Source organism: Danio rerio, chromosome 16, assembly GCF_052040795.2.
Source record: "Danio rerio strain M-AB ecotype USA chromosome 16, GRCz13ab, whole genome shotgun sequence".
NCBI lineage: Eukaryota > Metazoa > Chordata > Actinopteri > Cypriniformes > Danionidae > Danio > Danio rerio.
In genome coordinates this window covers 26,073,138-26,097,776 of record NC_141036.1, presented here as the reverse complement: position 1 = coordinate 26,097,776, position 24,639 = coordinate 26,073,138, and the positions used below count along the sequence as shown (strand labels likewise).

The 24,639-nt window shown below is 36.3% G+C and overlaps 1 protein-coding gene across 2 annotated transcripts in view; it reads right to left on the bottom strand.

Moving 5' to 3' along the window:
- Positions 1-24,221, bottom strand: part of snx27b (sorting nexin 27b) — a 31,480-nt gene extending 7,259 nt beyond the window's left edge. The window contains exons 1-10 of one of the 2 annotated variants that reach the window (XM_087285386.1): positions 23,794-24,221; positions 14,149-14,380; positions 13,868-14,060; positions 13,714-13,778; positions 5,863-5,967; positions 5,693-5,771; positions 4,663-4,826; positions 3,965-4,054; positions 681-830; positions 112-240 (exon numbers count right to left, since the gene is read on the bottom strand). In XM_087285386.1, coding sequence (XP_087141512.1) covers positions 112-240; positions 681-830; positions 3,965-4,054; positions 4,663-4,826; positions 5,693-5,771; positions 5,863-5,967; positions 13,714-13,778; positions 13,868-14,060; positions 14,149-14,380; positions 23,794-24,119 — 1,533 coding nt within the window. In that variant the 5' untranslated portion in view covers positions 24,120-24,221. 2 annotated transcript variants of the gene reach the window in all.
- Positions 24,222-24,639: the final 418 nt, after the last annotated feature.

Genomic DNA, 24,639 nt, shown 5'->3' with positions numbered 1-24,639 from the left:
TGGCTTATTAAATGTAAGAAAAGGCAAGAGAAAATATGGTAGCAATAATAACAACCTGACAAAAATAAAAGCAGGATGCAAAATTACACTGACTGGACATACGGCACTTACATATGGAGTAAAGATTTTGACCCAGCGTGGCTTCTTCTCTCCTCTCGCATACTCAAAACAAAAAGCCATTCCTTCTTCATCCGTGTCCCATCTCTGCATCTCAGACCAATCGAATGCAATCACCTGATTCTGAACAACAAATGATTAAGAAACATATTAGGCTAAACTTGGCCATTAATAACAAAATATCTTAAGGCTAAAAGTAGCTCCTAACTTGCCAATTTAAAAAAAAATAAATAAATAAAAAATCGTAAAAAAATAATAGGCGTATCAGTTATCAATTTAAGACTCTTCTGCTTTGATGTCGTGTTCACACCAAACACAAAGAGTTCAGCCAATCAACTGTGTGCATAGTTAATAAGCATTATGACATTTCCACAGCAACAAGGTCCACCCCAGCTTAAGACTTTGCCCTATACGCAAGTAAAAGTTTGTCTTGGCAGCTTTGTGACTAGCTTTTAAGAAAAAACTCTTAGCTCAAAACCTTTACTGCCATTTAGGAGTGCCAAGATCAATTGTATTGTAAATACAACAGTTTTTACTTTCACTCCTTCCAAGCACATGCTTACCTCCAGAGTGCCGTCTTCTGTGCAGGCATGGAGTTTAAAGTGGCGGATGCTTATCGCTGTGATCACATGACCTTTTCTGCGAGAGTCACAGGAGCAGTGTGGGAAAGTGATCTCATTGTAGCCTTCACAGGTCCTCAGAATACTTAAATACTGCAGAGGAAGAAAGCACAGAAAGAACTTGCATTGTGATTATGTCATTTTTTTAGTTTGGGATGCATTAAAGAGCCCCTATTATGGGGTTTTGAAAATGACCTTTCATGCAGTGTGCAACATAGCACAAATTAAAACATTGAGTTGAGGTTTAAATCTGAAAGTGCGCCCTGTTGAAAATATGGATTTTTTTAAAATAAAAGATTCTGCTCAGAGGCCCACATGTGACTGACTCAGGTAATGACAGTGTGAACAGTCCAAACCGCATGGAATCTGATTTTTTCAGTTCAGATGTGCCACTTTCATATGTAGTATTAAATCAGACACAGATCTGATGTTTTGCAATGCAATCGCAGTGTGAACGGTTATGTCGGATTTCATGTGACTGTTACAAAATCTTTGAGTGACATGCGTCATCATTCTGTGCTGCAAACATCAACTCCTCCTCAGCAGCATAGTAGAATGGCACACAGAGCAAATACTTTACCACAGAAAGTGGGTTGTTCATGTTGAAAAAGATTTTGAAGGCAAAACTGGTGCTTGTTAACCAATCTGGTTGAAGATTGAGGCATGGGTTGATTGCGAAGCTGAAGAGCGTCGTGGGTGTTACAGATAGGGGAACCATGTGCATAGGAGGGGGAACTTTCTCTCCGAGAGAAAAAAGGGCAGGTACTCAAGCACCAAAACCCTCCTTCTGCACGTGCCTGTTGTTTATAACGAAGTAAAATTAAATAACTCTGCAAACTGAGATAAACTAACTTCGCCTTCACAGTTCAGTCTGCGGCTGCTCATTAACCCTTGATTAGTTCACTACACCGGTGGTCAGAGCGTCATGCACTGCGCTTGTCATAAATCACAAATGATCAGTGCTTTCAATCATAAGTGACATATTTTAGGTCTCAAATGGTGAAATACACATTAGTAGTAGCAGAACAACCCTTTACAGTTGATGAAATGCACCACGGTTGTCTGTGAAAAGGGTAATAATCATATAAGCATGATCTGACAATCTGTTTAAATTGTAACATATGAGCCACAGCTGAACAAAGGGAGTCCCTTTTCTTCAGCCCATATTTTATTCTGGCTTAAAAGTTTGCCCATTGGCTCTAGAAAGTCTGGAGCAAAGGTCGCTGTGCATGACACCCTGAGATGCTTATTACACTATTGAAAAGAACTATTAGAATTCAAAAACCAACTCTAAATTATATGTAATGCGTGTTTGTAATCTATATGCTCTGCCCTATAGCAAAAGTAGTTAAACTAGTATATGCATGCACTAATGAAGTCCTTCTTAAGTCTTATATAGTCTAGAAATGGTTAAATGCTAGCTAATGTGTTTAGAGTGTCGTGTTAAGTATCGTTACGTTTCTCCTGCTATTTTACAACACATGATGCTGAGTGCATGATAATAACTTGTACAGTTTGCATTATTTAATGCTCATAGTTAAGGTCAATCTGTGTGTTGAGGGAGGTCCCTCATTATGCATACGAGCGGTCCAGAGACTAAGAAAATCTCCCGCTCAAACTTTGCCATAACCCATAGGTCAGTCAGTAGAAGATGTGTGTGACTTGACCCACAGTTAAAACCGATCTATGCCCAAAGCTCTGGGCAGAAAGATCTCTGAAAGGTCTCTAGAGGTGCCCCCTTGAGGGGGCAGACCGCATTTCTGTATCCGGGTGACACGTCTGAGTCCACATTTTCTTATTTTTCCAGCAAAGTAAACTCAGTTTAAAGTTTGCCTCTCGCGTATCCTCCGATCTGCATCGCAAGCTCCACGCATCAAGGAAGGACATCTTAAAGAACTACATCCTCCATGCATCAGAGAAACTCGCACAAAGAGAGCCTGAGAAAGAACAACTAAATCCAGGTATTTAGTTTAGCATTAATATCAATGTCGACACAAAACACCAAATACAAACTTCTCATTTCAGCCAGAATCGTGTAGCTCTATAATAAGTGTTTTTTGACCTTGCATGCATATCAGCTTTTGTTGGAGACCCCAAAAAGCAAAATATGATGCACAATAATACATAATGCACAATAGAGGCTCTTCAAGATTACAATTCTGCTCATATATAATACAACATGACATGTTATAAGGGTAAGTAACCAATGCATTTGATTACACAAATGTTTAAAAGTTAGGTAAAATGTTTTTGAAAGTTTCTCATGCTCAAAGTATAAAAAAATGTAATTATGCGACATATTAATGGATATTATAATATTGTTTTTCTATCAAACTGTATTATAAAACAATTTATTGTTCTGAAAGCAAAGCTGAATTGTCAGCATCATTACGCCTGTCTCGATCTATAAAGTTTTTTTCTAATATTTTAATTTTCTGCACAAATTTGAATAATTTATCATCGGTATCAATTTGGTTCAATAATCAAATATTAAAAATGTATTATTGAAATAAAATGCTAATAAACATGTTTAATTTAATGAGTTCATGCTGCATAAATATTGTCTAATCAAATGTAAACATGCATATGAGCAATTCCAGTGTTATGAATGTGACAATTGCAATAAAAATTTGACACAAATTCACAGATAATGTATATTTACAGTATATTGAAACATGGGCTCATATTTTTTTAAAATGTCTAACCACAAAGTTGAGAAATCAGAAAAAATATCAATCTGTAAACGCATTATATATCTTAAATGAAAGAAATAAACATGGTTTACGGATGTGACCAAAAAAGTATGCGAGTTCACAGTATACAACATACTTCGCACAATCCAAAAGAAATAATACTAAGCGAAAGAAAAAAAGTTGGCGTTCAACAGAAGAAAGTTGTTCATTTTATTTTATATCCATGAGGAAAAAGCTTTATGGATGAGACATCTCTCAGTTATGAATGTAATGTCAAACTGGCACTGATTTTGGTAAATCAAATCAAATAGTTTGATAACGAACCATTTTTGAATTGTTATAAGGTACTGTAAAATACAAGCCTACACAATCAACATACAAACAAATTTTGGTAAAAACTTTATAGCAAGAGTGGCATTCGCATGGAATTGCTCATAATATACAGCAAGTGTTAAATCAATAGAAATGTAATATAACGGAAATGACTATAAACTACTTCCACTAACTGTAAATCTGTATTGTCTGAAGACTCACCATGGTCATTTTCCTCTGTTCAGTGAGCTTTTGGAGCTGATATGACTTCTCTCCCACTTTGATGAATCCCTTTTTTACATCATCCAGAGCCTTACAGGGAAGACATGTGTAAACATACTAAGGCTGCACGATATTGCAAAAAATGAATATTGCGATTTTCAAAGAAGTTGTATGGTATTCAGACACAAAACATAATTAATAAAATGCAAAATATCACTGTATGGCCTTTAGCGAATATATCATAAAAATAATAATAATAATAATGATAATAATACAAATAATTAAATATAAATAATCTTTGTGATCCAAAGCTGCAAATATTAGAATTTTTGTGCTTTAAAGCTCTCTTGAAATGCTTAATAATCATCACAGGTCTAAAAACAAGCAAATGATCAACTTTCCATACATTATGGACAAACTTTGCAATGACAAATTATTGTGCCTGCTATGATTTGTGATATCGATGCTGAAACTATGTATTGTGCAGCCATAAAACATACATCAAAACTAAACTAAAAATGCAAACCCACAACTCTACATTAGCTTAAACACACACACACACACACACACACACACACACACACACACACACACACACACACACACACACACACACACACACAAACACACACAAACACACAAACACACACACACACACACACACACACACACACAAACACAAACACACAAAGACAGACCTGATGAAAGCAGTAGTTGATGGCCAGCTCATTGTCGTTGAGCAGAATCTCTTCTTCTGTGGTGAAGAGCCACTTGCGGAGTGTTAGACAGGTGCCTGGGACAGCAGACGTGTAGTTCTGCACATACAGCTTATGGGGAAACTCATTTGGAGCCAGTTTGCGTGCTGAAAGATCAAGAGTCAGAGTATTTCAAGAATTATATAAGGAAGTTTAATATATTCTTACATTGTAACGCATAGATCTACCCCTTATGTCACTTCAATTCAAAAGTAAATATGTTTTATAGATGAATAAAAGCTTCAACTAAATTTGCTTCTAATTTAAGAGTGACTAAGTATTTTCAGAAGACTGATATTACACCACTTGATTCTATTAGATCTCTTTATCGCAATTTTAGGCTGGCTAGTGATAGAAAACCCTCAGAATTTATTAGAAACATCTTTACTAGTGTTTTAAATCTGAATAAATTTTTGGAATTTGGAATGGCATGCAGGGTGAGTAAATGAAGACAGTCTTTTGTTGCGTGGCAATCTAACCTTATTCCTAACCTTTTAACACACACCTTTAAACACCAACACAATGGATTTAAAATTAAACAAGCAAGATATGCTTTAACTGCAGACTGTCAGCTTTAATTTGAGGGTGTTTACATCCAAATCAGGTGAACGCTGTAGTAATTAAATGGTTTGCATATGTGCCTCCCACTTGTTAATGGACCAAAAAAAATAATCAAATCAAACATGGTTGCAAATTCTTCGCAGTCAGTTACAGGATTTGATGGGTTTGTTTTGTTTGATTTTTTTTCGTTTTTTGTTTTGTTTTTTCAGACCCCCCCCCCCCCATTTATTTTTTTCCCCAATTTCTGTTTAACGGGGAGAAGATTTTAAAGATTTAGATTAAATACTGATATCCTACTCAGCATTGAAACAAAACAGGGTAAGTAATAATTACTACAAAAATACTACTACAAAATAGTCCAAATACTTCTGTTAAAACTGTCAAACAGGACAAAACAAAGATAAACTCTTACCAAAAGTGTGATTAATGACTTCAAACAGAGCAAAATAACTTGCAGTAATGCTGTCCATCCCAATCTTTGTTACTACGGCCTGAAAAAAGAAACAGTGAGGAAGAATAAAATGTGTGGATTTGGAAACTGAAGCATTTGCTGTAAAGTGTCACATGTTGTAAACCTGGTACCTGGTAGACCTGGTCTGTTGTGCAATTCTTCCGTACTCGGACTGTAACTGTAGTTTTGTCTGGCATGGCTATCCTTAGCTCCACATCAGAAACGCCATTATAGTTCTAGGAAAATTGAGAGAGGCAGAGACCTAAAAATACAGTCAGAGCAGCACTGTAGGCCACTTGTACACTGTGTGCCGACAAGGTACAGAATCACACTCACAACCACGAGACCAAACATGCAAATGTGTGCACAAATAACAATATGACCACAAATGCTGCCTTTCATCAAATAAATATAACTTCAGCACATATTTCAGGGCTCAGTGTTCTTGTAATTTCCATATTTCACATTTGCAATGACCTGCTTTTGATCTGATAATTTTTTTTTACATTTTTATTTATTAGGTAGTTGCTTTTATGCAATCCAATTAGGGCTAAACAATATATCATTAGAACATCGAGATCGCTATGTGTGTATCTGTAAAAGTACCATCACAGGTTTTGAATATTTATTAAAGAATAAAGAATATTATTGAAGTTGATTGTTTTTTTAAAAATATTTATACAATGATGACCAAGCTATTTGATGTTTGATTGTTTATTTTCGGCACTTGAATTCTGTTGAAAACCTTAAAAACATAAAGAACTATTTATTTCATTTACAATATTACTTTTTGCTTGTAATTTATTATAAATTATGCAATGTACTGCGTAGAAAAAGACTTGATCGTCTCAGTCGATCTGAATGAATGAAATCTTTCCAAATAGAGCAATTCAAATAATCTGAGCTATTGAATCGTTAAATTAATTAAATTACTATTATTATTACCTGATTATATTTATAATCGCAGCAAAACAAAATATCACAATTGTAGATTTTTCCAATATCTTGCAGCCCTAAATCCAATACAATGCATTTAGGCTTCAAAATTTGTGACACAAATTGATTTCAATAGTGTAGTACATTATCATGTTAAACAAATTGTAGAAGACTATAAACTGATGATGCAGGCTGATGTCTTATATTTAAAAAAAACGTTAAAAATAAATTAAATATTTCTATTAGGTTTTTATCATTGAAAGTGGGGTGATGCTTATTTCTGGGCTAGCATACAAAAAAAAAAAAAAAAACATCACCACTGTAGAGATCCACGTGCTAGTCAGTTACAGAATAAACGGAATGGAATAAAACGGGGACACAAAACATTTTTACCATCCTAAGATGCTTAAAATCAGTCCTGGTGTCCCAGCCCCAGAGGACAAACCCTGCATGTTCAGACAGAGTGGTCATGTGATTAATGAGGATGAACGGCTGTAGTCACTAAGGACTTTGAGCAAGCAGCTGCTGATGGAACAGCAACGGCATTCTGCTATTGAACATGCGAGATGTTTCATGATGCTGTACTGTTACCGTTTATTGCAGGCGAACAGCTCAATGACTAACACTGATTTATGATATGAGGTTTTTGGTTACAGTAAACCACCATTAAATGGCAAGAGTTTCTAGGCACAAGTAGACTATCTGCCACAACTCTGTGAGTTGCACAATTATTTAACTTGTGTTCATAACACAAACATGAAAAAAGAGTTTTAAAATGTTTCCAAGCTTTCAAAACATTTTACCTTGTTTGTGTTATTTTACTACCTTCACAATTATTTAAAATATAAAACATTGCTATTTACAACATGAAGGGTGGTTTTTAATCCCTTACTTCCCCACCAAGAAAAAAAAAATGCTTGGATTGCATTTCTTAACACCTAATGTCGCTAGTTAACACACTCAATGCAGTTGTTTTTCAACACATCCCATAATTTCTAAAATATCAGCCTCTACCAAATGGTTGATATGTCGGTTTATGGTAAAAGTACCAGACAAAAACCTGAAAATATGAAGTGTAAGAACAATTTATTTAAAACATAATCAAAATAAATAAATAAATAAATAAATAAATATATAAATATATATATATATATATATATATATATATATATATATATATATATATATATATATATATATATATATATATATATATATATATATAAGTACGATATTTTAGATTCTCATTTAACAAGTTTTCTTGTTTTGTGTTTTTTTTAAATAAAACCCTAAACCAAATGTAGAAGTGCAACAGGATTATGTTTGTTTGATTTTTTTGTTAACCAATACTGTTGTGTGTGTAAACCATTATTTAAAACAGTCATTCTTTAAATGACTTCAACAGTCATTATTTAAAACAGTAAAAACATGGCCAACGGTTTGGTAGAGGGGCAGTCAAAGGGTTAATCATGTTTTAGGAGGGACAACTCTCAGATACTATACTAGTGTTTTCGGAACCACACTACAGCAATCTTTATTATATTTGATATATTATAGTATTTACAAAGGATGCTACATCATAATGTAGCCAGTATTAAATATTGTGAACTGATAAACTGTAACAAATACAGTAGTAACTTAGAGATGCAGACATTGAATAAAAGAGTCAACACTACGAATCCCTTTGATCACAACACCAAATAGCCCAAAACTCCAGGAGGCAGAAGCCCCAGGGCCATGAAGTCACCACAGAATCTACAAATATGACATATCACCTTTATTGCTGTTCAGTGTATCAGTTCACACGTGATAATGGTATCAGTAAAAAATATCAGTGATTAAATATTTGGAGGACTACAGCAGGCAACTATTTCAGTAATCTTTGTGATTTAATCAACACATTTTCCTTAAAGTCTCCACTGCCCAAGGGTGTAGTTTCATCCCATTTTTCTTTTTTTTTTTTAACTCACCAAACGAGCGACACCAAATCCATACACTGTAATGTAAAGTAGGGACAAACTCAAGGCAGTAGCGATTTTGGAATACTGCACTATTGAAAAGTCAACCACCAAGGAATGAAAGCAACTTGACCTGTAATAGTAATTGTTTCTAATGCAATGCATTTCTTTTTCACACTTAATAATTGTGCACTGAATGTTAAATATTAATGCATGCAAAAGTGTTTTGAATGTGATTTTTCCCCCATCCAACTGTTTGTATTCGGTGTTTGAGGCAATGACAGACTCTTGTCCCAAAACCAAAAGTTACATCACCAGTTTGGCAAAATTTCAACTTTCAACTGAGCGAAAAGCCAATATAGATGAGCCAATATACAAAATAAAAGGTCCCTGTGACACACAGCAATACATCAGATCTGAGGTCTGCATGCAGCCATTGAAGCGCAGCTGCCCAACTAACAAGCAAATCATAGAGCAACCTCAAAAAGGACAACTGAGGCCGGTACTAGCCAACAGTCAGGAGTAGGTAAAGTCTGAAGCCTTAGCAAAATCTGTCAAACACAGCTGTGATAGTGATAAAAAAAGCCTTTTGGCCTCTGTTATGCTGTCTATCTAGTGAAGGAAATCTGGCAAAAGAACAATCCGCACCTATCAATTTTATGTACACTACAAGCAGTGTAGCCAAAGTCATTTCAATTTAAAATTATATTAAAATTACAAAAATTAATATACTATCAATTGTATTTATCATTTAATAGACAAAAAATATTTTAAAAAGTAGGCTAGACAGTTATTTTTCATTTATTTAGAGAGAAAAAAAAAAGACTATAAAAAGATATTTTTATATTCTGGGAAAGGCATAAGACTAAAAAAAATTTCATCCAATTAAAAACTACCTCTGTATTCCTGCAACTGCAATATTTACACAAATACTTCTTATTCAAATCTTCAGCAACGCTATTTAACTCGTAAATTTTTTTTACATTTATTTACACCTTAACCGATTTTTGTATGTTTTACTTGGCCATTAAAAATACAATGTTCCTTAACCAGATGGTTTTTCAAGTTACTTTTAAAGAGAATGTTACTTCAGTCATGTTGTTGTAATGTTTTGAGAAGACTAGTAACACAATTTTAAAAAAATCGAAATCGGTCAAACTTAATAAAAAAACCTAGATTTTTTTTTTGCCAAATCGCCCAGCCCTAAGTTGAATCCTTACTCGTTCACCGTCATAACTCTCATCAAACTTCTTGTGTGTATGTGCGTTTGTATGTTATATGTAGATTAGTTTGTTGTGTTTTAGAGTACCAATAAACTTGCGTTTCGTTTTTAAGACCCGTGTTGATGTGTTGTGTGCTTTATAAGTTAATGCCTCAGCTTCAGATATAGCTACCTTACTCAAATAATAAAATACTGTGTTTATATTGTTATTGTTAGCCACGTGATAATATAAAACAGGATTGCTTTACACTTACCGTTTTATTTGCATGACAAATATGTAGGTTAAGCATAAGCTTTGAATAATTCTATGTGAATCACATTCGAATCTTTGGATTTGAATCCCCAAAGTTTATATTTATTTAGTGGGGGAAAAAGAAACACATGTTCATTAGACGCTGGATTCGAACCGAGTTAATGATCGACTGCCTCAAAACATGGCGATGGAGAGAAGCACTTGACTAGCTTGTTCCAACAAGGTGCACTATTTGCACTTCGCCTAAAAAGACACTCCGAAATTGGCATTCTAAACAGTTAAACTATATAGTATAAGATAATACACACTGATGCCTAAAGAATGCCGTTTTCACACAGTTTACAGGTAGCTTACGTGCTCAATTTACTGTATCATTTCAGTATGCTCACCATGTTACATAACTGCCCCCTGCTGGCAATTTATTTCTTGTGTTAGACCATGTTGTGCTTTGACGCACTTTACTGCGGAAATGTGCGATTGCTTTTTAAATCAACTGTGCTTTTTCAGTAGCCATATCTTTACCAAAGAGCTGATTCTCACAATCTAATGCACATTTAATGGCTAGGCTATTCAATTATTTATCTGTTTATTATTTATATAAACACATATATGCATATACTAGGCCTATTACTTTATTATAATAATAATAATAATAATAATAATAATAATAATAATAATAAATTGAAACAAACTGAAAATGAAAATCTAAAATTTATGTAGGCTATTCAAATAATTCACTTTCTTGTCGGCTTAGTCCCTTTATTAATCCGGGGTCGCCACAGCGGAATGAACCGCCAACTTATCCAGCAAGTTTTTTATGCAGCGGATGCCCTTCAAGCCGCAACTCATCTTTGGGAAACATCCACACACACATTCACACACTACGGACAATTTAGCCTACCCAATTCACCTGTACCTTTATATGAGGGGATATTTGGTGGTAATACTGTATAAATCACGCTATTGAATCATCCAAATATATCACAACAGAAATGTTGTCACCAAGACAACCCTATACTTACTATATTGAATGTATAGGATTGAAATTACTTCGCAAACATTTAACGAAAAATAAAAAAATAACTCTCTGAATAAAATCAGCACATATTACATGCCCTGTTGTCACTGTCTTACTGCATCAGCTGCTTCACTGCCTTTCATAAGTCCTCTCCTGTGGCCTGATGGGCTAGTGTGTGGTCGTGAGAACATCACTGAAAGTTGCAGGTCATCTGGGAACTTTCGGTCACTTGTTTCACGAATACTATGAATTCTGATATCATTCTCAGCTCACGTACTGTTTTTCACTTAATTCATGAATGCAAGTAGGAATATTCAGACGCAGGAAGGTCGTTTAGACACCTCCGTCTGTAAACATTCCATTTAGCAGCAAGCTCTTTTTGTACACTTTCATAATGCGGACACAAAATTGCTTGTGTGCTCACAATATTTGTTTTTTTAAATGGGTTTCAGCCTCCAAACAAACAGCATCTGCATATCGATGAAGTTAGTGCTACAGACGGTTATCAGGGTAGTTTTTGCAGAGGGTGCAGATTAGGTCCAGGACACACTTAGCCGATGGTTGGCCATTGGGCTTCACCTGTCCAGCTAGTTTATTTGGTGTGTTCCACACTTTGCCTCTTATCAGGTCAACAGTGGAGCTCATTGGCCGGATTCGATGTGTAGAATTGGCATCAGGCCGAAGAGAGCACTCTGACTGGTTGTTCAGCAACAAATCAGAGCATAAGCAAGTAAACAATTCAAGCCAAGTAGGGTCACAAAGAGGCCAGCAGTAATTTAGCAACTTTTCTTAAAAAGCACCAATGATGAAAATCAACTGTTGGAAGCTGTTTTACAGAACTGTCTGTAGGTATGGTATGTCCACTTTCATTTTGGAGTCATATAAACCTAACATGTCTCTTTTTAAAAAATTCCTGATGTTAAAATAGGACACAAATCCAAGTAATTTTGAGGCCCACCGCAACATGGTTTCCACACCCACCGAATTGATTCTATAGTCAAATTGAATGTTTCTATAATAACATGTATACACATCTACAGAACATGACTTTTGCAAATAAACTGGAATTAATATGTTACAACTCTCTGTGATTTTTATAAGTTTTATAAGTTTAAAACGCTTTTAAAACAGAGCATGTTAGTAACAAAGACAGTAAAATCGATATGTAATTCTTAACCGCTATAATCACCACAGCTGCATGTTGTAAATAAACGCTAATATGTGTATGTGTGTGTGTGTGTGCACTGCAAACAGCATTTGTGTGTGACTCATTTCAGAAAGGCTTGAATAAACTCCATCACAAATACATCAAATAAATTTAATTGGTATTTTTGACTAATGAGCTGTAATTTAGCTTCAGCCAAGTCTGTCTGTCACTGTGCTGTTTATCTGACGTAACACACAAGCAGACACGCATATGGGGGTGGGGAGAAGCAGCTCGTTTGGATTTAAAACCACAGGCTACAAAAACAGCTACAGAGTATTCAGACACCAAAATGGGCAGAATCTTAGGCTATAATAAATGATCTGATGCGTACTTTGAGCTGAAACTTTACAGACACATTCCGGTAGACACCAATTGCTTATCTTACATCTTGTAAAAAGGGTAAAACAGGTGCCCTTTAAATATTTGCAAACGATGTGGATAATTAAATTATGAGACATTTTTGGACGAGCTAATCCCTTTTTGGTGAGGGACAATTACTGTGACAATAATACTAAAAGCTACTTTGTATACGCTTTGTCTGTGTGTCTGAATTTCGATTTCCCTTTGCAGAATGAGAAAACAGACTACTGCCCTCCGCGGAGCAGAAAGACAGTTTTTTAGAGCCGCTCTCGTTTCAGTCAGCTTTTATCCATTTGGTGTGTTCATGCACAGCTTTTTGGTCTATACGTGAGCTAGTCAACAACACAGTTGGGTATCATTAGTGCTAGTTGTTTGGAGTCAGCTTGGTATGACCCAGCCCTTAAAGGTAAAAGTGTTGTAAACAATGTTAATTTTCCTGAAAAGACTGACTGATGTTTTACTTCATAAGATGGCAATGTACTTTATAATAAAAAGCCTGGGTATAATTTTTGTTCAATTGAATTTTATTAATCACCAAGAATAGTTTTAACTAAACTTTTTTTTAATCCTGTACCAAAGAAACAAATAAACAAATAAATAAATAAAAATTATTAAAAAGTCAGCAATACCCTAGATCAGGGGTGTCAAACTTCCTGGAGGGCCGCATCCTTGTACAGTTTAGTTCCAACCCTGCTTCAATATACTTACCTGGAGGTTTAAAACAACAAGCCTGAAGAACTCTTAGTTTGATCAGGTGTGTTTAATTAGGGTTAAAGCTAAACTGTGCAGAGCTGTGGCCCTCCCGGAGTTTGACGCCTCTGCCTTAGATGGCCTGAGGATTTTTGACTGATCTCTTTAAAAATTGAATTAAACTCATCTTTATTTCTATAGAGCTTTTTACTAAGTAGATTATTTTAAAGCAGCTTAACATTAATGAAGTTGTGGTCAATTAAAACCACTTTGTTTAAGTTATCACAGTTCAGTGTAGTTTTCAGTTCAGTTTACTTTTACTGCACAAAATGGCTTACCTCATCAGACTCCGACAGAAACTCCTGCATGATGTCGCTCTCCCCGATTACCCGAACAGAGCATACTGGTGAAATGAAGATGTTGGAAACATTCGTTAACAATTATATTCCACACTTTCATCTTAAAACCCCTTTCTGTGCCATCTTCTCCTACCTTTCTCCAAGTACTCCTCCAGGCCTCGCCTGCGAGCGTCTAGCTGTTGCTCAGACAAGGAGAAAGGCCATTTCCCTGGCAGCTTGGGAAATGCAAAGTTGGCAAATTCTCTCTTTAGATTCTGATGCAAGATGGCAAACTCCCGATAGCGCTTTGAGCATAACTGCCTGCCTGCCATGTACACGTTGTAGACCTGACACACACAATGAAGGAAAATAATTCTGAAATTATCAGGGATAACATCAGACTTAATTGTGGCATAAAAAAGGCACAGCACTCACAACAAACTTCTCCCCACTCTGCTCCACGTGTTTGTAAGTGGGCACAGAGATGGGCACGGCCTGCTTGTCACTGTAGTCATAGCAGGACTGTGAGGAGCCGTCGTCTCCAGGATCAAGACTGTCTGTTTCTGGCTGCGGAACCGACAGGACGGCCAGGACCAACTCCTTCTCTCCTGCTCGAATTAGATCCACAACCTGCTTATGAGTGGCCCCTTCCACATTCACCCCGTTTCTGTGGACCAAAAGAAGGATCTGGTTACAGAATTAAGCTTATGCTCTTAGCCAACACCTTCTATGAATGTGATATCAAATGGTTAATGCTAGAAATCCTGGCTTTCTGGGAGCTTTTAGAGAGTTAAGTTCAGATCAGATGTCTCCTAAATCTTAACTACTACTAGGGTGAGGTTCCTAGGTCTCCTTTTTCCTGGTCTAATCTTTTCAGGGCTCAATAATAAATATGGCAAGCTGGGCTTCTGCCAGCATGAGAGTTTCAGGAGAGTTGAAATAACTGCTACCCACTCTTTTAGTCCTGTGCTGTGATTCCACAGAAATTTTTGTTTTATAACATTTTTTTAAAGAAAACTTAGAAATGTAACCTTGAAAGCAGGACTAAGAGTTATAAATTACTAGACAAATTTGTATCAAACGCCCTTTTCATAAAAAAATTAAAAATTAATTAATAAGGAGTTAGCTATAATAATATATGGATAATTAGCTATAATTTCCAACTTGTTTTCTTTTTTTCTAAAAAATGACAGATTATAACTAATATAAACAAATGAAAAAAAGAACGCATTTAGAAAAAAAACGCTGATGCACTTGCATTGTTTACAAAATTAAAATTTACAGAAAAAATTAAGCAGCACATCCATTGTCCAACATTGATGAAAAAGTTTAATTCTTGAGTGCCAAAACTATGTTACATTATTTGTAATAATGAAAAGTAAAGGGTGCTAAAAATTCAGCTTTGCCATCACATGATCATGAAAAAAAATTAATAAATAAAATTAATAAATAATAATATTAATAATAATAATCGTCATCTTAAATATTATATCATGTTTTAATTTTAAATTAAAGTGCTTGTTTTAAAAAAAATAACTGATTTTATTCCACACAAACTAAAATAATTCATACTTTCTCCTGAAGAAAACTTTTTTTAGGAAATATTATATGAACACTAAAATTTATTTTCTTTTGTCTGTCTAAAACATTTATAGTAGGTCAAAATTATTATTAGCCATCTTGTGAAATTTCTATTCTTTTTCAAATATTTCCCAAGTAATGTTCCTTATTTGACAGACCAGTATTCCTTTAAATCCTTTTTTTCCAGGTTATCAGGGCAGATGACTTTGATTAAGACCTTCTCAGTCATCTCATGAGAACATCTTAATTAATTAATTTAAATATATTCATTTATTTATTCATTTTCTTTTCTGCTTAGTCCCTTTATTAATCTGGGGTCACACCACAGCGGAAAGAACCGCAAACTAATCCAGTATATGTTTTATGCAGCAGATGCCCATCACTGGGATACATCCACACACACATACATATGGGCAATTTAGTTTACCTAATTCACCTATATCGTATGTCTTTGGACTAGAGGGGAAAATCAGAGCACCTGGAGGAAACCCATGCAAACATAGGGAGAACATACAAACTCCACAAGGATATGCCAACTGACCCAGCCGAGGCTCGAACCAGCAACCTCCTTGCTTTGAGGCGATCGTGCTACCCACTGCAACTTAATATTTTTAAAGAGACCAGTCAGAAATCTGATTCTCATCCCAGCCTTGTTCTCTTTAAAAATTAAATTTGACTCATCTTTATTTCTATAGAGCTTTTTACAATGTAGATTGTGTCAAAGCAGCTTAACAGAAAAACTGAATGAATGAATGAATATATATTACACATATTCATCTTCTTTTTTATTATTTACTTCTGCTTAAAATCAGGTTTCATTACTGCCAAAGTTCTCTGAGAAGGACTTAATCAAAAGTCTTCTACCCTGATGACCTAAGAAGTACCTCAAAAGCAAACATGCTGTCCAAAAAAAGTTTCCAGCAAATACAATGTAAGATCAATGGTACAAACAAAGTGTTCAAGAATTACTCAACCGCAATCATCAGTGCATTAACATGCAATCTTCTGTTTCTCACAGACACTCAAAGATTTTTTCGATCAGCCACTCTCAGAAAGGCTGAACCAACCGCATCCTCACTCTTTCCCTTTACTGTGAATAAAAGAGCAAGTGAACCATTTTATTTGTTGCCCATGGAGGCATTTCAACTATGTCTCTAACCCAGCCTACGTTCTTCTTCTCTTTGACAGTTCATGAAATACAGGAGAGCAGGATAAACTGCTCCCAAACTGCCTCAGTCCAAAAGCACTTCCACATCTGAAAGCTGAACAATATATCATTTCAGCATCAATATGGCAATGTGCAAATCTGCAAGTCACATGGCAAGTGAATTTGAATCATTTGGACACAAAAAATTTTAAAATTGGCACTATTCAAGGTGATTTAATTATTTACACGAAGAACACAACACCATGTTATTTTATCTTTAATTTAATGAAATCCTGTATCATAATACTGTTAGACTCCACCAAAAACCATAATGCCCTGATTATTTCATTTTTATCTTTGTTCTAATCCTTTTTATCTTATTGTTTCTTTTATGCTTGGTTATGTAAAACACTATATATATATATATATATATATATATATATATATATATATATATATATATATATATATATATATGTAAATGTAAATGTATATATATATATATATATATATTATATATATATATATATATTATATATATATATATATATATATATATATATATATATATATATATATATATATATATATATATATATATTTATTATATATATATATATATATATAATATATATATATATATATATATATATATATATATATATATATATATATTTTTTTTTTTTTTTTTTTTTTTTACATTTTATGCAGGTGCACTTCCCTACAAAATCATCCCAAACAATGTAAAATTCTAAATTATTTCCACAGAGTCATCTTGTGCAATTATATTCATATTGCAATATATAATCGCAGAAAACCAAAATATTGCAATGTCAGATTTATCCAATATTGTGTAGCCCTATTTGACATAACATTCAAGTTTAAACGTGCATGTTTATAACATAAACACAGTAATATTCCAGCATCAATATCAGTGCACATTTGCTTTAGTCACATCACAGGATGTCCAATGTTGAGTGCTATTAAGGTTTAGCAGGAACCACAGTTCAGAACACATTAGATTTGTGGAGTATTGCAGAGATCAACCATAATAGAGTAAAAGCTTATTGTCTGCGTGTCTTTTCATAGCCTGTGGCCGTGTGAGCATTTAAAGAAAGTATTAAAAGTATTTATCTAATAAAGGCTATTATAAAGTGCTATTTTACATTGAATTATTCAATTTCTGTACCTGAATACTGTTTAACTTCCCAGAAAACCATAAAGCACTGTTTATTTCACCGCACTACTCCATTTACCCGTGCTTGCAATTTCTTTATTAAATTTTGTGTATGGTTCACTCCCTTACAGAAGCACCCCGATCAACCTAACTGAATGAGTTCTTTCCAAATAGAGCTATTTCAGTCATCTGGCGAAAATGTGCTTTGTTATTCACAGATGATGCTGTTCTGTTGGCCTCATCGGACATGAACTTTCAACATGCACTAGGGCGGGTTGTTGCCGAGTGTTAGAATGAGGCTGAGATGAGAATCAGCATCTCCAAGTTCTAGACTATGGTGCTTCACCGGAAAAAGGTGGCTTGCTATCTCCAGGTTGAAGGAAAGTCCTTGCCCCAGTTGGATCTTGTGGTTTTGTTCAGAAGTGAGGGAAGGATAGAATTTGAGTAATGTGTGGATACGGGCCGTTGTGGTAAAGAAGGAGCTGAGCCGAATGGCAAATCTCTCAATTTACTGATCTATCTAGGTTCCTACTCTCACCTATGGTCATGAGCTTTGGGTCATGGCTGAAAGCACAAGATCTTCGATACAAGCCACCAAAATGTGCATTAGTGAAACAGTGACAGTTAGTGTGGGAAAACATAGCTGCTCAAGTTAATGTGTAATTTTACATATAAAGTATTTAAATGTTTAAGTATAATAAAATAAGTAATGTAATGTGTGACGTTTATAAAATTTTTACAAGAAAAAGTGGGGAATTGGCAGTAATTTTTAAGCTTTTTCAGATGTAATTGTATTAAATAACATAAAATACGCTACCAAATATCAACAGTAAAAACAGAATTTGCTGCGGTAAAGAAAGCTGCATGAATCTTTTCTTTATTTAATAAACGTACAATGCTGACACACAATGAACACGTGATGGCATTAAACGTACAATGCTGACACACATTGAACACGTGATGGCATTTAAAGACGCAGAGAACAGATGCTCTTGACACGCTCCAGACGCTCTGGAGGTCATTAATAATATAATAACATTAATCCTAAAATGGTAAAGGCGTTTTAGAATGACCAAAACAACATTTCAGATGTTTTACGGTGCGCTCAGCCAGCTGGTTTGTCCATTCACACACATTTTCATCATCATATGATCACTTATAACAAACCTTTTTTAATGTGCATATGGAATTTGCTCAGTAAGAGTTTGCATTGCAGTTTATACGCATCTTATCGTATCGCATAAAAGTTTATCCTACTTAGTTATGTGCATGTTTTTTATGCCTATTTTTAAAAGTTATGTCCATCATGACGTTTTTATAATTTTTTTTATGCGCATATCCAAAATGAGCATTTTAAATTGGTGGGTGGAAATGTAAGGCTAAGACGAGAAATACCGTTTCGTCTTTAAAAAAAATCGGAGGAGACCAATAGAAACTCAGAGAATAAAACCTGCTCCTGAACAGGTTAGGTTCACAGAGTAAGTTACCACGGTAACTGACTTAGAGTTAAAGTTAACTATTTCAGAAACAAGCTTGACTTACCCTGCCTTCTCGGGTTTGACAACCCTGCTATTTTGAAACTGAAAACCCAGAGTTTCTCTCATTTCAGGGTTAAAATACTCTGAGGGTGCTTTCACACTTGCACTTTTGGTCCGCACCCGGATTCGTTTGACGTCATAGTACGATATGTTTATCTAGTGTGAACGTGTCTTCTGAACTCGGGTGCGCACCCGTGAACCTTACCGAGTCCGCCTGAAAGAGTTGGTCTGGGGTACTGTTCATGCGAACTCTGGTACGGTTCAACTGTACAATATACAATATTGCCAACTGTACAATAAACTATCATTTACATAACATTCGTTCGTGTTTGTGTGTGTGTGTGTCACGTATCGTACCTTGGTGACACGCGCGGGACTGAGCCAGGGCAAACACAGTGATACACAGTGATGTCTGCTTGTCTCCCCCAAAAACAGCTTCTGCAGACATTGTGTGATGTTCTGAATGTTTATAATATGTATGCGGCAGATGGATGGGAGTCGCTTTCTGTATGTCCGAAACCAAAAGCTTCAATTAAAGCAGAATGACCGCGATGTGCAGAAGTCTTTCCATTTCGGCGCTTCCTTTTAAGACGCCACCAAGCAACGGCCGTAAACAAAACAGCAGCTCGATGACGCAATCGTACCGGGGTTCAGAAGGAAAAAAAGACAGCGTGAACTCAAACCAACCCAGGAGGTGGCAAGGGGAGACAATCGAACTTGGGTACGGTCCAGGCAAATGAACTAAGTGTGAAAGCACCCTGAGTTTTCAACTAACCTCCTTTCTGAAACAGGCCCCAGATGTAAGCTTTTATTTTGTGTTTACCTTATGATTAAAGTTGTTGCACGTTTGCTGGTTCCCACCTCTGAATGAGCGAGTTTTAGCTACTGGTAGAACATTCAGAAAAACATAATACCCACGAAGAAACTATACACAGAAACATAAAAACCTAGTTACAGCTTGCGTTTCGGAAGTGTTATTGCACAGCAATAAACACAGCAAGCAAAAGTATAAATGCACAGCACCCACAAGGCAGGCGCCGTGGATCATGCTGATCACTCAATGCAGAAGTAGAAATCAGTCCTTAGATTCATTCAGTTACTGTATATACAGCGCTAAAGGGATGACATCCAAACCCAGAAACAAAGCCACAGTCACACTTTTTTTGTTCCATTGACTTCCATTCATACAAATGTAAATGCATCAGAGCAGAAATGCAAGCCTGTGCAAAGAAATTTAAAAATTTAACTAGGGCTGGGTGATTATTTGAAAAGTAATGTAGTTTGATATTCAGAATCTATAATCGATAAAATTTTTTAGGTAATTTTTTTCAATTACTTTTGCTAGTAGTGTTGGGCCGATAGACATTGCCATCGTCCATCGTTGATGTCCGACAGACACCACGATGCTGAGCCGGCATCGCGATCCTCTGCTCCACCCCCGTTGCAGATCCACTCGCGAAAAATACACACTCAGGCCCTGTTTACACTAATAGGTCTTAGTTTTTAAACGGCATTAGAACAAAAACGATCCACATCCACCCTGGCATTTAGCATTTCTGAGTAGCCCTCCTTCCACACTACCGCTCAAAATGCACATCAAGCAACCACACACACAAGCACAGACAAAGACACAGACGCACACACACTGTCATGCGCTCGAGACAGCGGGTCCAGGCAGTCAGCGGGTCAGTAGACTGCTTCAATCTTTCACTTTTACACTTGTACTTAGTAATTTTAGCGAACACCTCAGATACTGTTGGTTGGTTCCTGTTGGTTGTGCACCTTTTTTACCAACTAAGTTTGTTGACGCCATTATAACGACTCAGATCACACTGCCTATTCACGAGTCCCGCGGAAAAAGTGATTGACGGGTGGTAATTATGTGTGCAACTTATCTTTATTCATTTACTGTATGATTTGTTTATGGGTCAAACAAAGACTATGCAGGTCAGGTAGTTAAAACAGTAGGCTATAAGTAATAAATTTGTTATGAATTAATTAATTATTCATAATTATTTACCGCCGCCTATGACGACAATGCCATTGTCCATCACGATGTTTCATATTAGACACCGTACAATGCCAAATTGGTCGTCATCGTCTAATCCCATTTCCTAGTTCTTTTTTGACTGTTTTTTAGGCAATGTGTGTTTTAATTACAGTTGTTCAATGTTGATGTTCAATAAATAATTACAGATAGTAGATAGTGTGTGTTCCCTCAAATTATTTTAAAATCAAGTAATCTACTTTATATTTAAAAATCTCTCACTTGTAATTCATTCATTCATTCATATTCTTTTCGGCTTAGTATCTTTATTAATCTGGGGTCACCACAGCAGAATGAACAGCTAACTTATCCAACACGTTTTACGCAGCAGATGCCCTTCCAGCCGCAACCCATCTATGGGAAACAACCATACACACTCATTCACACACATACACTATGGACAATTTAGCCTATCCAATTCACCTGTATCGCATGTCTTTGGACTTTAGGGGAAAACCACTGTGGGGCTCGAACCAGCGACCTTCTTGCTGTGAGGCGACAGCACTACTGTGCCACTGCGTCGCCCTCTCACTTGTAATATGTTAGCATATTTACTGTACGAAACTTGTCAGTGAACTGTGAAGACAAAAACATAAAATAAATAAATAAAATAATCGTTCATTAATCATAATTGAGTTAAAATGTCCAGTTGATCGAGATTTAGATTTTAGGCCAAATCGGCCAGCCCTAATTTCAACATTGGTGAACTCTGACCTGCGAATTTACATCATGTGATCAATAAGTGAGACCAATAGAAGATCAAAATGTAACCTCCTCTCTAAAAAAATTTAAAACATGGAGGCATTACTCATCACATGCTTGTGTTTCATATAAATAAAGTCTGAGGTAAACATAACATGATGTGATGCTTTAACATTTTGCTCTACAATGCAAAGTGCACTCACACCTTAACTTTTCTTACAGAGTGACTTAGAAGAACAACAAAAAATAACTACTAAAGAGGATTAAAATAACAAAAAAAAAAAAAAGTTGAATCAAAGTTTAAACTTAAGAAGTTGACAAAGTATATTATTATTAGTCATAATAATTAAAATGTTCATGAAAATACTATTTGGCCCTGCCTTTGATTAATTATGTGTATTTTAACCATTAAAAAGTAAGTCTAGAAAGTGTGAAAAACTTTAAATGAAAGAAATACACACTGTTCTGCTGATATTAAATGTAAAAAGTTCTTGTTTCTGTGGGTGCTTTGCAAAACCTTTTCAGAATGTTTTGTTTCAAATGTGCATGGAGACTTTTTTTGTTTAGGTATGATATTAAAACATTCATAAACAGAAGACAGAAAGAGTTAATGAGCAGTGCTTTGCCCCCGTCTCTGTCCTGAGTTTACACTGACTGATGCTGATGCTGAGCTCTGTCGCCTTTAACGCCACAGAAACCACTTGTCACCATGGCAACCAATGCCAGCATCAATGAGGTGCCTTGTGAATATTAACATGCATCCGGAACCATTCCAGTGCAGAATGGAGACGCAACAGCATCCACAAACAATAAATCACAACCAAACAGAACAACTCAGACGCTCCACCTAATAGACATGGTCTAATGTAGTCCGCAGACAACAAGACTGCAGTTACATAATCGTGCTGCAAATGTTTGAGTTCACCACGGTCATAAGCATGTGCCAGTCACTGAAAATGAGTGTGTGAATAAAAGCCTCCTCTTGTCTAATTGTCCAGTGTGGTTTATTTCTTGCGGATTTTGACCCAGTATCGCTCCAAACGCTACACAGTCAGCTACAGCGAGATGAGAAGGAATGAGAGAGCTTGTCTGTTCACGGTGCTGTATGTGACCTGAATCTACAATGAAGACAAACGCGTCCAAACACAAACCTCCTTTATCTGGTGGAAATGAAGCAGCCATTCACGCAGAGACATACACACGATGCATATGACAGGCAGAGACACAGTGCGCAAAGGGAGAGTTCAGGCTCAAACCAAAAGTGTGTCATCATTTACTCGCCCTCATGTTGTTTCAAACCCACATGATTTACTTTCCTTCGAGAAACATGATAATAAAAGACGTGAGAGACAACATTTACTTTCAGTGCATCTTTTCCATTCAATTAAAAGGAAATAAGTCTTGTACGTGATGTAAACGTTGGAGGACTGCATTGAAAACAAACAAAGCCAATTCTGTCTGGAAGCAGGTGACTATGACAATATTTGGCTAAATGTAAAGCATACAGCATGGTACATTTGAAAGGTGTAGAGCCTGGACGTTTTCATGGAGGGTCAAACACATTTGTATGCCTCATAAAAACACTGTATTTTGTACACACTGCATGTTTAAAGACCGAGGAGATGAAATATAGTGCTGCAGTGACATGGCTGGCTAACTTTCAGCCGCTCACTCCAATTTACATCAACCCACTTATTAGCCACGTTAGCAGTTGTACTGGATTACAGCGATATTTCTCTTTCCCGAAGCGTTGCAGTGTCTCAGAAACAATGTTGGCTTTCACTTAAGGTGTTCGGGAACACATTTGGCCCCTGTCTGTCTAACACGGGATGGTGGTGGATGTGGACAGCGCGTCTCCACAGATTATTTACGTTACATATAAACTTACACTTCAAGAATACGATCGCCCTTTGAGATCCCGGCTCGGTCTGCTGCGCCGCCAGGTAACACGGCGCTAACGTGCTGCAACGGGGCGTAAAGTTCGCCGTTGATGCTCCTCAGTTGCCCTCCTTCACTGACTTGCCCGCGGACGTTGAATCCGTAGCCCGAGTCCGACTTAACGATGCGGACCAGCCGCGGCCCGGAGGTGACCGTCGTCGCGACGAGGCCCCCGGCGCAAGTCCCCGCGCTCATGCCAGATCCGTTGCGAGCCGCTGAATGAATAGCGGAAGGGGCAGCGGAGCGAGTGCCGTCTCCTTCGACAACATCTGCCATTTTTATTTGAAGAAATCCTGCCTCCACAACGGGCACGGGTGCCGAAGTGCTACATGAGCTTATTGGCTGGCGGAGTGCGTCAGACTCCAGACGGGAAAGACTGACGCCAAGCCGCCCCCATCACGAGACGCTGCTGCATTTGCGTGCCTTGAAAGTTACTTCTATCACGTAACAACAAACCAGTGCACCATGGGACATGTAGTGCGGAAGGCTATCTAAAACAGAACATAAAGCGAATCCAAAACGAAATAAGACGACAATAACTTTAGGTAGAAATCACTGTAACGTGTAAATCGTTGTTGTAGTTTACTTTAATGCAGATGTAGAGGAGTAAGTTGAATATTTTTCAAAATGACGTAAATAAATACAAAGGTGCTAACATTGTCTAAACACGCTCTGTTTAAAAGTTTAGGCTTTTATCACCATCCTAGTTGATTATAGTGAAGATTTTTTATTATCATTATTATATTTATATATAACTTAGCTTCAAGTGGAATATTTTTATATATATTTTTTAGTC